This window comes from Ambystoma mexicanum, chromosome 8, assembly GCF_040938575.1.
Source record: "Ambystoma mexicanum isolate Mex_15411 chromosome 8, UKY_AmexF1_1, whole genome shotgun sequence".
NCBI lineage: Eukaryota > Metazoa > Chordata > Amphibia > Caudata > Ambystomatidae > Ambystoma > Ambystoma mexicanum.
This window is the reverse complement of record NC_090929.1, coordinates 1529241423-1529258606: the sequence shown is the minus strand read 5'-3', so window position 1 is coordinate 1529258606 and position 17184 is coordinate 1529241423. Positions and strand designations below refer to the sequence as shown.

The following is a 17184-nucleotide window of genomic DNA, read 5'->3' as shown; positions in this document are numbered from 1 at the left end:
CTTCCCCTCCCCTCTGAAGCACTCCCTCGTTCATCCTCTTCTCAAGAAACCCACAACTGATCATTCTTGTCCAGCTAACTATTGCCCAATTTCCATTACTCCCTTTCTGGGCAACCTCCTGGAAAAGTTGGCCATCTCTCAGCTTAACCGTCATTCCAATTCTGTAGACTGTCTCCATGACCAACAGTCTGGCTTCAGAGCTGCAAAAAGCATGGAAACTGCTCTCCTGAACATCCGTGAAGATCTGCTCTCCAACCTTGACTCTAACATTCCTCTGTCCTCATCCTCCTCGATCTCTCTTCTGCCTTCAACAGGGTCAACCATACCATCCTGCTCAACCGTCTCTGTGAAAATCTGGGTATCACTGATTAGGCTCTGGCCTGGCTGACCTCTTTCCTCCCAGTTCGACCCTCCCAGGTCCAACTTGGGTCCTTCCTATCATCTATCTTCCTCTCTACTTGTGGTGTTCCCCAGGGGTCAGACCTCTCACCCTGGCTTTTCAACCAATACCTGGCAACTCTGGCCCACTGCATTGCCATTCTCTGCTCGATTTTCCAGTGCTAGGCTGATGACACAACTCATTTTCAGGCTGCCCTCTGCCACCTCATCTCCCTCTCTCATCTCTGATTGCCTAACTGCCATTCACGATTGGTGTCCCGGCCCATGACCTTTGTCTGAATGCCAGCAAGGCAGAGATCCTCCTCATCGGAACACATTCACCATCCTTTCCCCTCACTCTCTGGCCGGCTTCCCTTGGCCCTCCTCCTACCCCCACCTGCGAGGCTAAGAACCTCGGGGTCATGTTTGACTCCACCCTTTCCTTCTTCGCCCACATATCTGAGGTCTCTAAAAAATTACACTTCCTACTGCACCTCCTCAGAGGTACTCTGCCTTTCCTCTCCTTCCCCCAGAAGCTCATGGTATCCCAAGCTCTGGTTCTCTCTAGGTTGGACTATTGTATCAGCCTCTTTCTAAATCAACCTGCCTCTACTCTCCAGCTCTGAAATCTGTCCATTGGCTCCCAGTGGATGCAAGGATTACATTAAAAACCCTCTGCATTGTCCACAAGGCTTTCTGGGGCATGGGTACAAAATACCTCCAGCTTTCCCTCCCCAAATACCTCCTCTCTCGAGCTCTTCGCTCCTCTACTTCTAACTCCCTCAGGGTCAGTCGTTTTCAAAGAAACAAGCTGGGGGAAGATCTCTGTCTTCGGCTGGGGCCTCCCTCTGGAACAGCCTCCCTGCCACTCTAAAACTTGAGGAGAACCATCTCTGGTTCCGGAAGCACCTCAAGACCTTCCTCTTTTCTTCTGTCTTTTCTTTCTCTCTCCCCTGATGATCTGTTCTCCCTTGGCACTGTGCACCTGACCACCCTCTGTCCTCGGGGCCCAGGTATCTGCTCAGCCTGACACCCACCCACACTGCCTTCGGGCCATCCCTTGCACTGGGGTCTGTATCTGTACCCATACGGCCCCCCCCCATTTCTTCCTGCACTCATCAGACCTACCCTGTCTGCTGCCTTAAAACTAGCACTTGCAAATTGCTGGCTGCACTACCGCTGTGTTTGTTGCCTTTATTATTTATGTATTATTACGTATCTGTTTCTCCTCTGCTTCACATTTTCCACTTCTCCCCCCTTCCATGCACTTTTCCCCTCCCCTCTCCCATGCAGTTGCGCATTCTCAATGTCACTGGGCCTTGTAAGATTGATGTTTCGTTCTCCCCAGGCCCCTCCCTTGCCTTGTTGCGCTCTGAAACACTTGTGTATGAGCGCAATAGGAATAAAATATCAATATCACCTCCTACTCTCTGATGGCCAGACCCTGCAACAAGCAGAGAGTTGGCGGCAGATCTCTCTCCTCTGTGTGGACATCCCTCTGGAACAGCCTCCCTGCCGCTCTCAAACTTGAGCAGAACCACCTCTGGTTCAGGAAGAAACTCAACACCTTCTTTTTCACTTCCACTTTCTCTCTTTCTCTCCCCTGCTGATGTACCTGACTGCTCCACGCACTGGCCACCTGGATACCCCCTGGACTCAGGTCCAAGCTCCTGCTTGTCCCATTGCCCTTGCACTGCCTCTGGGCTCCCCCATCACTTAACGGTGTGTTCCTGCAACCCTGCAGTCCCTTCTCACTGCACTTATGAGCCACCTGCTGGCTTCACTTATTGATCTAGCTGCACTTCTCTGTTCCCCTCCCCCCTGGCACTTCTCCCATGCCCTCCTCTGCTTTAATTCCCCCCTCGTTTCCTCTTCCATGCACTTCAGTTATATGAATGACACAAGGCCTAGTAAGATTGTTGTTTTGTCCTCCCTTTGTTTCCCCCTCCTTGTCTTGTCACGCCTAGAAACACTTGTGTACAGGCGCGTTATAAATGCCATATCATATCATATCACATTATATCAAGATCACTGTCTCCAGTTTTCTCAGCTCTGTCATAATCCTAAAAGCCCAAATATCAGCACCATACAAAGAAATTGGTATTTTTGTGGCCTGGTATAGTTTAGACAGGGCTCCAACAGAGTAACCCCTGCCCCTCACGGTGAAAGAGAAGATAGAACCAGCTTTCTGGCACATATTGGTCTTAGTGCATTCAAGGTGTATAACACGTCGCAACCTGGAGTCCAAATATATTCCCAGATATTTATAACCAGGAACTTCTTCAATCACCTCCCCATCCATGTCCCAATTAATTGTTTGCACCTTTTTATTTGAGGAACTGAAAGTCATGACTTTAGTTTTGGCAATATTCACTTTAAGGGAGTTATTTCTGAATGTGATTTCGGAGAACTTAATGAAGATGGCAACCCAACAGGAGTAAGGTCAGAGAGAACAAGGTTGTCCACATACCCCATCCATTGTATAGGAGTATCGCCTAGTTTCAGTGGTATTTTGGATGGGTTAGTGACGGCAATATCTAGCAAGTAAAGGTTAAACAGCATTGGTGCCAAGATGCACCCCTGCTTAAGACCCTTCTTTTTTGGTAGCCAGCTGGTCAGGGCACCAAGTTGGCCAGGGCAAACTTTAATTTGGGTTTGCTCATAGAGGGAGATGATCATTTTTAACAGGCCAAGAAGGATGTTCCTACTGCGCAGCTCCCTTCATAGCCTGCACCCAATCCATGGGATCAAAGGCTGTGCTAAAATCAATACATGGCACAAAAACAGGAGTGTTGTGTATAGACCAAGCCTGCTGAACAATGGTGGTCAAGGCCAGACCATTTGTGGTAGTATTAAGGCCCTTCCGAAATCCCATTTGATTAAACAGAATGATGTTATTGCTATCTGCCCAAACTACTAGCTCTTCTAACAGGACTCTGGCAAAGATCTTCGCCAGGGCATCTAAAATGGCTGAAAACGGTAGTTGCCAGTTTCTGCGTGACTCCTTTTTCTTGTGAACTAGCACAATAATGCAGTCCCGCCATGAAGATTGAATTGTCTCTGTCACGCTGATCCACACTGTTGATGCTTAGATAAATGTTGTTGTAAGAGAGGGGGGGGGTCAAGGTAAGACACATTAACAGGGGCTTTAGCACTGCATATATAACCACAATACATTTGAGGGCTACATTTAAGGGCATCTCAGGATGCATAAATTAATTTTAATTGGGGGATATGATATGACATTTATGTCCCCCTGGGAGGGAATATGACCTTGTCTTCATTCTTCCAGACCAGCACCATTCTCTAGCCATGCCATCACATTATCACGACACCACCAGTTCTTGTATACAATTCAGAAAACTCGTAAGGATTAGCCCAGGAATGAGTTGGTCTCTTATATGAGCAATCAATAGGAGTAAAAAGGACTCATGCTGAAAACATTCTTTTTGAAATGTTCAGAACTTGAGAGAATGTAGCTAAGGAATGTTTACGGTTGATAATTATTCATTGTCTATATATGAATATGGTGGGATGCTAATTATGCGTCTGAGAAAGTCCAGGCTTAGCAGTTAACGTTCAGGTAAAGTAGCGTTTCAACATCATCATAAGGTAATGGGAATAGGCTGCCTGCTGGACCTTTTCTATCATCAAATTATATTTTTTATAGCAGGGAGGAGATGTAGTGTTGTGTGGCCATTTAAAGCACTTGGATGCACAACCAAGAAGAGGCATTGCCAAATTGTTTATCGCCTAACCCCTCTATGTTCTCATTGACTCCTTCATCCTGCTTCTCTCAACTTCAGCCTCAGAATTATGTTTTATGATGGCACACATCTGACTTAAGGCTCATCCCACTGAATTCATTTCTCTCGGTCGATAAAATGTAGAAAATCAAACAAGTTGCAAAGTTTTGCAGCACACATCTATTTTATTTGCTCGTGATTGGAGGAAAAAAAAAACCTTTACAGCAGCTTTAAGAAAACGATTTGCGATGGCGAAATCGCTACTTCCGCTCTATTTCATTTTTCACATCTTTGCTCGTTCCGAGCTCTGCCTAATAAAACTTCTGCCACTCTCATCTCTAAACCTTTATATAACCTCAAAGCTCTCAATATTCCTAGGCGTAAAACACCTCCATAATCTTAACAGATAAAATAAAACATGTTTTATAGCTTCTTAGCAAATGCACCTGGATCATTATGCTCCCCTTCCCAGCCATTGATTTAAAAGAGCTGGATGGTGACAGCACTTCAACAGATACATTTTATTACAAACCAGAGCTCTAAGTCACAAGGCGGCTTTATGCAAAGTTGTCAACAAGAAAGAGTGCCGGGTGCTGGAGTCTTTTCCCAAATCTGCTTTATGATTAGAAAATCTGTCATCCCCGGGTACCATCATTCCAAAGACGTCTGTTGAACAAAAATCCACCCTAGAGGCAAAATGGCCGCCAATGCATCATACCACTATCTAGCAACAGCCCAGATGCTCTGCTGTTACAGCAAAGCTCCCGCTCCTTCAACATGTTTGACACATCACAGAAAAAGGTTCATATGCTGCATGCTTTGAATAGTTACTCTTTCCCGGGTCTACCAATGTGGAAAACATTCCCACCACTTAGAAAATGCAACATATGGACAGCCTGGGTTCAATAAAACGTGTTTCATCCTATCATCGTCAGTCACGTGTTCTGGTTACATTAAACATTCAGCGGCAACTTCCCAAATATTTGTTTTGGATAAAATCAAGGGATGCCCTTAGAATCTCTGATTTGCTCCAACTACCCTACACCTTATTGACAAAGCCTAAAACTGAAGGTCATCTGGAGCTGCTTGGGAACATCTTCAGGATTCTGTTGTGCAAATATGATTCACAAAGATGTGCTCAAGGACATCTTAGAGATGCTCAAGGTCACTCCAGATTTCCTCTAGTCTTACGCTTTGTGCATTAGGCATGATGAACCATCAGTAAATATGAAATGCAAGGGTAGCTCCTGGTTTGCTCCAGTGCTAATCTTTGTGAATTGGGCCCTTAGGCATTGAATACACAATTGACTAAGTAATTTAGTATATGGTGTATTCTTTTGATTTGATTTGATTTAAGGGAGGAGGGAGTGAGAAAACAATGTCTTGTGGGAAAGTCAAATGCAGTGTGTTGCTTATGCCTGCCAGACGCTACAGATGCAATTGGGCAGTTGAAACAAGTCCATATTGATGGATAGAGAAATGCAATATATTAATATCTGCATTTTCAGAAAAGTGTGGCCGAGGACTACCAGGTCATGTGCTATAAACATGCAAGGCAAAGTTCTCACCTTCTGGTCCAGGCTGTAGGCCAGAATCCAGTCTTCTTGCTTGGGATGGAAAAGGAGACTCTGAATGTAAAAATTCAGCCGGAACTTCTGATAGGTTGCACCTTCATCTGAGCTGATCAAGATACTGCTCTCAATTTCTGGGTCACTGAGGAGCATTATCTAAAGAGGAGGATACAGAGGATAAAAAGAGACACTTAGGAACAGAAACAGACTAATGGAATCAAAGTATGATATCAATGGCAAATCACTGCCAGCCACGTCTTTTTTTTAAAAAAAATTGACAGCATTATTGATCAGGGTTGGGGTGACAGAAGTTGTTGATCATTGTACACTTGACAGCATATTACTTAGGTTCCATACTAAATAAATACTAGTAATAATAATAATAATAATAATAATAATAATAATAATAATAATAATAATAATAATGACAATAATAATAGAATGAAAATCAACTTGTTATATATAATTTGTTTTATTTAGTGTATTTTGATTGCTTTTATTAAGTTTGTACTGTAAACGTCAGGTTCAAATCACTGGGTGAACGAGGTCCTTTGAATTAATCTTTACAGTCGCAGTGCATTTCAGAGACGCTTTTCTTTATGAAAAAGATGGGGAGGTTGCTATGAAAAACAAAGCGGACATGATGGCTCAATGGTTAAGCACATCACTGCTAGCAATCAAGGCCGTGGAAATGTATTGCATAACAAATGTATAATGTTTTCACTCAAATGTGCTGCACCATACATAATAAATCCCAAAAACACTGCATATGAAGAGCCAAATATTAGCACTTAGAGTTTGCTAGCTATGCTATTATTTTCCACAGCACACGCATTGAGTGGCCTTTGAAGTCTCAAAACATGTGTAATGCTGCCTTAGGTTGCTTCTGACCAATTGCCATATGTGTACCACAACAGAGAGAACGTTAGTGGCAAACACAAGGCAGCCTAAAGTATGTTATTAACATGAACGCATGTCTGGCACCCTGTCAATCTGAATGTTTTAAGAGCTGCCTATATCAGAAAAGCCACAGGGTATGTTCAATGGCGGACCACCACTCCACAGAAGCAGGCATCTGTACACCTGAAGGGAAGCCAGGAAAAGAGGAAGATAGTGGCTGAATTGCCACAAATACATTATTTATTTATTTATTTATTTATTCATTTTATGTATTTTATTTCTTATTTCACGCTACATGCCCATAGGCCTCTCATCAGAAATAAAAAATAACACCCTGACAAATGTGTTTGAATAGGTCGAGGCAGCCAATGTGATCCACACAAGGAACCACTTCTGTTTTTGCTAGGGCCACCCTCTTCCCTCTCTGGGAGGAACGTCCTAACCACCACGTCAACTCCAGCAAGACTCCCATGAGACCTACCAGAGGGTTTGGACCTCAATGAAACATGGTGCACAAGTGAGGCCTCAGACTGGTGGGACACTTGAGCTCTCTGGGAACCACACTACCTGCCCCAGGAGAAGAATGATGGGAATCACTATTACTGTTGCTATCCCACTCCATGTATATGCCTGCCAATGGGAGAGGTAACTGGGCCTGCTGCTTCAGATCACTTGAGGTCCCTTGGGATGCCTCTGACTGCCTAGCTTCCTTGAAAGCTTGGACGCTCTTGAGCTGAAAAAGCTGATGTTGAGTTTACATTTTTGTAGCACTTAAAAAAGGCCTATTAGTGTTTCTAACATTAACTGCACACTTGTTTTATGGACGGCTAAGCTATAAGCAGCACATTTTATATGAAAACCCAATGGCTGCCCACCACAGTGACAAAATAACTACTGATCTTCAGAAGCACAAGGACGAGTAGTGGCTGACTGTCTACTATCACTCACACTACTACAAACCAATCATACATGTGAAAGAGGCAGAGTGAAGAGATAAATATATGTTTCCTTTCATGCTAACATAGGCTGAGGGCAGGCTATATTCTTAAGAAGGGTGTGAATTTGATAACAGTACCACTCCAAATAGCAATAGTACAAGATTCCAAAATATTGTAATATATATATATATATATATGTATATATATATATATATATTCACCCCAAAAAAAACTTTGTTGAGGGGACGTTATTCACTCCAAAAATACTTTCCACCTCCCCTTGATGCTTCAAATTAAATCTGAAAAACCCCTGATATTCGACAGTTATGGTAAACTAAGCCCCCAACCCTGCCACCGCCCCTGTGCACTGCTAACACTAACATCCAGACCATGAAAGATGTCATCACAAATATCATTGATGACATCACTGATGACATCTCTTGTTTAGCCCCTTTCTTTTCCTTCCCTGCCATACATATATATGTGCATTCAGTAAAAAAATGTCACTAAAAGAATGTTATACTTCACAGTGCAACCAAACACCACTGCACATTCCCCCATTATAATAAGCTAAGCAACCATAACTTGCACCCTCTACGTGCATTGCTAAGACTAACACCCAGGACATCAAAGATGACATCACAAATATCATTGATGACATCACTGATGACATCACATGTGTGCCTCACTTATTTTGGTGCATAGAAAAATGTAGGCTAGGTGGTTTTATTCACTGACCAGCACAATATGAAAGGTAAAAAGGTGCTGTATACCAAAATGTTACCCTTGTCGCCTGTTCTTAAAGTATTTTCGTTAGGGTCTGCTGTCAGCTCATGATGCACATGCATGGGGTAATGGCAGGCCTCAAAAACACAATTAATTTGTATACAGGAAGATAAACTGTGGGATGCTGCCAGTTATTTCTACCCTACTTCAGTTTCCCTGTATGTGCCGCTCAGTTATTTGCATTGGGTCGGCATATGTATTGTTTGTTTTAGCACAAGTGTGTATTAAGTGTACATTTGTGAGCTAGTTATTACATGTGTAACATTACACAATCACCCCTGGCATCTTTCTACCAACATAATAGAATGAACCCCTTGTAGGCAGTGACTTTTTAGGAATATTACTTTCACATGTGATGTAATGTAAAGGCCTATAAATGAGGTGCCATTTGATGAATCCTCACTTAATTTGGGAAAGCGATAATACATTTAGATATGAATGTTTTTGCAAAGTTTGGTGGGATTTTGTGAAGAGGGGGTAAAATTAGAGGGGGGGTCCCAAAATAATGTAAAGCCTTATAAATGAGGTGCCATTTGATGAATCTGCACACCATTTGGCAAACTGATAATATATCTAGATATACATGTTTTTGCGAAGTTTGGTGGGATACTGTCAAGAGGTAGCAAAATTAGAGGGCGGTCCCAAAATATTGTAAAGGCTTATAAATATGGTGCCATTTGACAAATCTACACAAAGGTTTGCAAAAAGATTATAGATCTAGATATAGATGTTTTAGTAAAGTCTGAATGAATTTTGTGAAGTGGGGGCTAGGTTATATGACAATTGTATGTGCATACATTTGACACTTTTGAAAAAAATAAAACATGGCTGGATTTCCAGCAAACTTGCGTAAGGAGCATTGGCAAGGACCTACAAGCATGGTTTTGCAAATGTGCCAGTGTTTTATTATTTAACAAGTGTCATAATGTAGATAACAAAAATAGCGGTATTCCTTTAGTGACTGAGGGGTAGCCTGTGGCCATGTGCAGTGGCCAGATTGTCCGGGATCTTGGAATAAGGTCATGATCCGGATAATCTGGCTACTGGCCATGACCACAAGGGACAAAACATAGGATTAAAGTGACCATGTCCATCTGTGACTGGCATTGTGGTGAAGTTATTCGAAATTAGAATAGATCTGAAAGGGAAGAAAAATATGCTTGTGGTAATATGGTCATAGGGTTTTCTTTTTGCCTTCTGCAGGCTACCATGGAAAGCGAAGAGGTGCCCTGTATGGAACCCTCGCCTTCCCTTTCCATGGTGGGCATCTTGGAAAAGGATTTTCCTTCCTACATCGGGATGCCATAGGCGTCCCGGTGTAGGAAGAAAAATCCTCTTTTTAAGCACTCCAGAGTCCCTCTTTTGGAACCTAGGGTGCTAATGGCCTTGATCCCCCATTTCAGGGACTGGAATGGGGGATAATGGTCCAGAGACCTCATTATCCACCCTCGCTTTGCTTGGGCTGATAACTTGGGATGCTGGGCCAGTATCCACCGTTCCAGTCCCTGGAACGGAGGATGAACGCCACAATATTTCCATTAGCATAACACAAAATGCAAATGGAAATGTTGGAAAATCTTATTGAGTCTATGTACTTTACTGAGAAATATAAAGTAGATGGAGTCTATGGGCCTCATTACACGGTAGGCGGTAACCATGGTGCTATTAGCGCCATGGTTGCCACCGGTATTTTACTGTGTCCGCCTTGGTGGATGGCGGAATTACCGCCCTACTCCAAGGTGAGCGGGGGCGGTAATTCCCCATTCACCAAGGCCCTTTCCCATTCCCATTTTTGCCCCAATAGGGCATAATGGGAATGGGGAAGGCACTAATTACGGTACCGCAAATTGCGGTACTGTAATTAGCACCAAGGTCGCTTTGCGGGTTTGTTTTTAAACGCCTGCTAAAAGCAGGCGTTAAAGTACCAGCCCGCAAAGGGACTTCGTAATAAGGCGGTAAGGGTTAATGGTCACCGGTACCCTTACCGGTGACCGTTAACCCTTACCGCCTACCGTGTAATGAGGCCCTATACATTTTTTTTTAGTTCTATTTTTTAACTGTGAAAGGTGGTTCCTAAAGGAGTATGTCTTTTGTTGTTTTTGGATGTATTTTTTTTGGCAGGAGAGCTGAGAACGAAAGGTGGGGAGGGAAATGAGGGAAGAGGAACCAAACACTAATATGGAGGGGTAGGTGGACAAGGGAAAATGTTGTGCGTGTGTTATTTCTAAGGTAGGCGGCAGTGTTTCTCATGCTCCTTGATTACAGCAGTGGTGGTGGATCTTGGAAGGAGGGATGGCATTAGCTGATGCCATTTTAAGAGAAATAGCAGTTTTGCTACAAGTATGTACTGTGTACTAGATTGTTCATGGATAATGAGTAGGAATAGGTGTTGGAGCTGTGCAAGGGAAATTTTGAAGTTCAAAGGAACTCCTAGATCAGTAGAAAATGCAGTTCTGAACTGTCCGTGAAGCAGAGATCTTATCGTGAAGTGTGGACGGGTTCTCGGACACGTCATCATGCCACGCACCAGCGTATGGTCATGTGGCACTGTCCGGAAGGTACGCTATGAAGTCAGATGTTCGTAGACGTCTACGGATGCAAAACTAGTTGAAATAGTCGCAAAAAGTGCAATGAAGTGTTAAAGATGGTGGGAAATGGCAGAGTTTGAAGGTGACACTTTGTAAATTGGACACACACATTGCTATATTGGGTAACTATGATATTACTAAGTTGTAGGAAAATAGTATGAACTGGTAAAAACCTATGACATTCACTGAAAAAAGGGGCATTATGGTTAAGATGGACTAATAAAAACCTATGAAATTCAATGAAAAAATGTTGTTAAAAGGACGCTGTGGTTAAGTTACATCAATAAAAACCTACGAAATTCAAATAAAAAACTTTGTTAAAAGGACGTTGTGGTTAAGTTACATCAATAAAAACCTACGAAATTCAAATAAAAAACTTTGTTAAAGGGACGTTATGGTTAAGTTGCACTAATAAAAACCTTTGAATTTCAATGAAAAAACGTTGTTAAAGGGACATTATGGTTTCAAGTAAAATCGAAAAACCCCAAAAATTCACCACTTATGGTAAGCTAAACAACCATAACTCGTGCCACCATCATGCACTGCTAAGACTAACACCCAGGACATCAAAGATGAGATCACAAACTCTCAGAGCCACCTCGTGAAAGGCAGGCACAACCTTCACATTTCAATGTACTAATGGGGTTATAAATCATGTGGAAAGTGGATAATCTACATTTGATCACTAGGCAGTAAGAATATCCTTTACATTGAACACGAAGGTCATATGTGCTTTGTTCCACAACTAGAGGTGACACTTTGAGGTTTGTTTGAAGAGATGCCTGATGTTGTGATTCAGTTATAAATGTTTTATTTTCTGGGTGATTTCTTCAACCACTGTCAACTTATTTTCAGGCAAGCAGCCCTCTGCGATTGTTTCTCTGACTGCAAGCACTCCTCAAACATTCATTATTTGCCCACCTCACATCCATCACCTGTTGCAGTCACTTGACATGCCGACTCATTCACTGTTGCAAATTTCACATTAGAGTTTGGGGATAACAACAAATGAAAACACAAGTATTATTGTACCTATACAAATGGTTTGTCCTTATATAGAGATTTATGTCAGACCCCCGGTGTCTAATTGCTGTGTTACACAGGTGTTATTATGACACCATGTTTAAGCATACTTGATTTATTGAACCTGAAAGGAAGACTGACTATGTTTGGGCTTCAAGGAGATTTGAACTTGCAAAGCATAGGCTGTTGGCATGCCCAATGATTTAGCCATGCAGCTAGCCACCCTGAGCTAGTGTTCTTGGCTTGATAAATTGAGATAAGCCTTTGCTTACTTTCTTGGGTTAACATTACAATGCTTCCCTGCAGGTGACAATGCAATGAAACCAATTGACAATTTTCCACCAAACTAATTTGGTAAGTGATCAGATATTGTTCTGCAATAATGCATGAAACATGGATAATCATAACACTAGCATCCTAATGCATCGGATTGTTAGAGAATATATGAAATAAAGAATGTGTGCAGTAGGTGCATTAACATTTTACAGTAACATTTATAATTGGGAGGAGAGTAGAGTGAGGTTAGATCTACTTTGGCCATGCAAAGGCTAGTATAGCTGCAGGTGCATAAACATGGTTGCATTTTGAAGAACCAAGGAAAATCAAATTTGAACAATAGTGTCTCTTGAAGAAAAAGATTCATTGCGGGCCAAGCATGTAGCAGAAGTGAGATTGACCTTGAAAGAAACCAATCATTGTTCATGCAGGTTAGAATAGGAGTGAAGGAAAGTGACGGAAAGGGAAAGAGATGTCAGAGTAACATTATTCTACAAGCAACATGAGAATGTGCCAAACAGAATCTTGTTCAAAGGTCGCCATGGGTCGAGGTAGGAGCTGGAAAATCACATGAGCTGGCATGTGATATGTTGAGAGGTGACATCATAAGAAGAAGATGGGAACATTTAAAGAAAATGTATGGAGTGGCATGGATGAATGTAGGGAGTTGACATTGAGGAAAAAAGAAGGAGTTTGGATTTGGTGGTTGGAGTCGGAGCTGGCGACGGCTTTGCTGGGAGTTGGAGTTTGCTGAAGAGTGTGACTGGGGAGCATTTGAGGTTCGGCTCAGGGCTGTTGGTCTGACAAGGATGAGCTAAGGCCTACCTAGGGGCAGGAAAGGAGATTGCTGGCCACGAGCGTGGGGAAGAAAAAGCTCTGTGTTACGCTGCATGATAAAAACCTCCTGCATAATAATTCTCAAGTTGTCAGGTTTGACACAAAGCACCATTTCTTTAATCTTTACGGTATGAAAAGGTTAATGAAATAAGCTGGATCTAAATTTTACGTGGGCGAGTTTCCATTTATCACAGATGGTTAGCGTATTATGAGCCATCAAGTGACAGGTGATCAAGGGAGGGTAACAGGAGTTGAAAAACAAATGTTTTTTTTATATATCATTGCAATAACCAATAAATGCAGAAATCTAAAAAATGTTATGTTTTGAATGCCATGCCAAATTAAATGTCGATTTGCACATGCACCTACAAATAGCTTTTTCATTTGTGTTGGTGTCTGTGCACAACAAGTTATGTAACACAATTGATTCAAGCTGAGATTGCTTATACAAATTGCATACTTGTAAAAGGGTGTAGCAGTCTTTATTTGCATCTAAAAGTAAATACATTGAAGTAACACAACATTGCACTACTAAATCTGATGGTGCATTTCTGAAGGTCCACAATAAAACAATAAGATCAAGAAAGTGGAAGAGATAAGTAACATCTTCCAACAGGACCAACAATTGCCATGTTGTCTTGTACCATGTTTCCAGATTCAAGTCTTTCCATTGGTACTCACACTCTGAGAAGCCTTTGTAGCAGTAATAAGGAAACTGTTTTAATGTAGAATTGTACTGGGGAAAGCTTGTATTCCGCCTTCACCTTTTGTTAAACAGAATACATAACTTCTAATCATTTTTGTATGTAAAGAAATACCCAAATCTTTAAAAACGTTATGCTCATACGAATTCAAACACATTCCCGAAAGTCGTGCACTATGTAAGGATGTGTTATGTAATTGCTAACTACTGCACAGCATTTCTCGTGGGAGATGCTCGATCATGCCAAAAAAATGCAATGCAAAAATTCATATTTTTCCAAGAAAATGCTTCCTTACGAGGATTTTCACCACAAACCAGGTGCCATGTTTCGATGTGGTGGCTTGGTTCTCATCAGTGCATTCCCGCTTAGGCTGGGAAACTATTACTGTTTTATTATTATTTTATTGTCAATAAATCAATGGAAATTGTATTTCACCAGGAAGCAATACAAGGAGAGTAATGGTATAACATAATTAAAATACTGAATGTAATTGCAATCAAAACTCCAATTCCAAATTACTTAAGACTCTCATCATAAGCAACACAACAAAAACAAACAACACGAATGTGCCAGTTAAACTGCATAAAGCAAACACAAATGTTCCACACTTATTCCAAAACAACTGTGACTGGACCTTTGCCTTGAACAGTTCATGGTGGATCTCATTGTGCTCAATGCCCTGTGAACTTGGATCTTCGACTTCATTTTTGTTTACTGATCCTCACATAACTTTCACAGCTGGGCTACTGCTGTCTTTGTTTTGCTTCTGGTTGTGGCTCACTTCCTGGGAAAAGTGTAGGTAATTGCCTGTAAATTATGTTGGCATATGGAGAAGCGTGAGCAGATCAAGGCCCCACCATTGTGGATCTGTGGGGCTCTAGTTATAACCTGCGCCATAGCAAAAGGCACATTTTCACAGGCTATGGTATTTGTTGAGCTCCAGGTTCTGCCTGGTGATCTGCAGAGGACACTAGGACTGCCAAGGCCTCTTTAACCCCATTGTAGGTTCACAGACAACTAGGTATGACCAGCAGCCATGGCCAGTGACCAATTTACCGGGAGGATTTGATAGAGGTGGTTATTGGGTCTTGCCTCAGGCCTTTCCCCGAGCCTGCATTGCATATCTGTTGATCACTGCAAAATGGCCCTACTTGTCAGCAGGCTACTACTATCCAATAGACCCAGTCTGCGGGTTCAATTCAGCTCTGCACATTCAATGTGGTTTCTGCCCATGTTCAAAAACCAGCCATGGCCCCTGGGATAGCCTTTGGACCTTAAGGTGGACAAGCAGACTCACAGAGCAGATCTATGGATCGGATTTCACACAAAGAAGCAGCCATTTTGTTTGGATTAGGATGTGTGAGCCCCCTGACTTGGTAGGTTAAGCAGGCAGCAATGGGATCTTTGATATTCACCTTGTATACAGTTTTGCAGTGTGGAGGTCCTTGAAATATCTGAGAATAACAAGGGTGGCTGTTTGAAAAAATATTCTGGGAACCAACGCAAAAAGATGGTGTATTTTTCAAAGAGGCAATCTGATTGGCCCTTACTAAAATGTTTAGATGTTTTGAAGCAGATACCAACTGCTAACCAGCCCTCTGAAAATGGTCCTGGGGGTCAGCAGATGGTTGCAGGTAAACCTAGCTATAGTTTATTTGTTTTGTCCCATTGTGTGCCACCTTTGGGAAGATTTAAAGAAAAATGTTTCACAGATATGCAAATAATGTGTGCAGGCATGGTTTTGGAACAAGATAGGTTTGGATTGAATCCATGCAGTCGTTCAGTTTGATGGTGAGATTAAACAGCCCAGTGTTGAATCTTTGCAAAACTTTCCAAATCAATTCAGTCAGGTCTATATATATATGGTTTGTGAAGAATCCTCAAAAGTCCCTAAAGTTACAGCATTGGTCACCCACAATGTTTACTTCTATATTACATCCAGCTTAACCATGACTGCAGTCTTGGTATCAACAACTATGTCACATAAATTGCAGGCCAGTGTTATCTCTAAGCAGTCTTCTGAGACTTAATGATTTATTGTTAATGTAAATTTGCTTCTGGTGTAATGGAAATGTCTTTAAAAAGTCAATTGGCTTAAAGGCAATATGTGTGTCTTTGCATCTGTTACTTGCTCTTAAGTCCTTTTAAAAACGAGCATTTGCAAAAGCCAAATGTTATGGCTTGGCATAGATATGCCCAGTTGCTCTGTCCGTTTTCGAACTGTTGCCATGCTATGGAAAGATATCTCTTAATTTTACTAAAACCTCCTTGCAATCATGCTTAGATAATATGGATTGGGGCAAAATCTGCGTGCTGCATTCCATATTCCCAAAGAAGCCAAACATTTGCTCAATGTTTAGCAATGACACACATGTTATTAATATGGCCCCTGATTTCCAAAGGAATGCACTCTGACTGGTGCGCACCCTGGCTTTGCCTTCTTAGTTCATTTAGCCAGACCAGGCCAAGGGAAGGTGTCTCCATTAACATTATATTTTTAGATGTCATACTGGTGATCATGTTGTTGAACGTATTTATGTATTTCATTTTATGCAGCATCTCTTGTTAGGCCAGCGCCTCCAATACGCTCGCTAAACCCAATCGGCAGGGTACCAGGAACACTTGCATAGCCTCACTCATCCACCTCCATTGGTGCTTTGAACCAATGCATATGTAAGCACAGCAGGTACTTGCATGTAGGGCAATGGCCACCCAGCTCAGTGCTTGCACACTTTGCAAGGACGTCCCAGGGAGCGGCGTGATAGGTGTGCCCACTTTTTGAATAAGGGACACATTTCAAATAAAGTGCACACACGCCAAGCTCTATTTTACGCTGCATGATAAATAACAGAAGGGATCTGAAGAGAGCAAGAACCTGCATGAACGTATTAATAATGCCATATTTTTCTGAAGTGCTTCATTCAATGTTCTTCCAGTTTGTAAGCTCTATAATAATAGCTTGTAATATTACCCAATGTTATTATATGCAATGTATTGGCCTCAAGAGGATGAAGGGCTGATATAGTGCCAACAGTGCCAGGTTATGAACTTACAAATAATTACAGGGCCTGCAGTAGCAGCCCAGTAGTTACGGTTCAGCTGTTCAACCCATAGGAAGAGCAGTTTTGTGCGCTTATAACTTTGGTGCTGTTTCTGTTTTGTAATACATGGACTAGTTCATGCAAGGTCTCCCGATCACCCTTCATATGTTGCAAGCAACATTCTAAACAGAACCCCCTGTAGGGAATGTTCTTCAGAATTGTTATATATAATGTCATCAGTGAAGTCATCAATGATGCCATTTGTGATATCATATTTGATGCCTAGGGTGTTAGTCTTAGCAGTACATGGTGGTGCAATGAGTTATTGTTGCATAGCTCACCATAACTGGCGATATTCTTCGTTTTTTCGATTTTACCATGCAACCGTAACATAAA

The 17184-nt window shown here is 42.0% G+C and overlaps 1 protein-coding gene across 1 annotated transcript in view; it reads right to left on the bottom strand.

The window, feature by feature from the left end:
- SORCS3 (sortilin related VPS10 domain containing receptor 3) overlaps positions 1 to 17184 on the bottom strand; it is a 3021596-nt gene that overhangs the window by 1428280 nt on the left and 1576132 nt on the right. The window contains exon 4 of the mRNA XM_069611752.1: positions 5693 to 5851. Coding sequence (XP_069467853.1) covers positions 5693 to 5851 — 159 coding nt within the window. The remainder of the gene's footprint in view (positions 1 to 5692; positions 5852 to 17184) is intronic.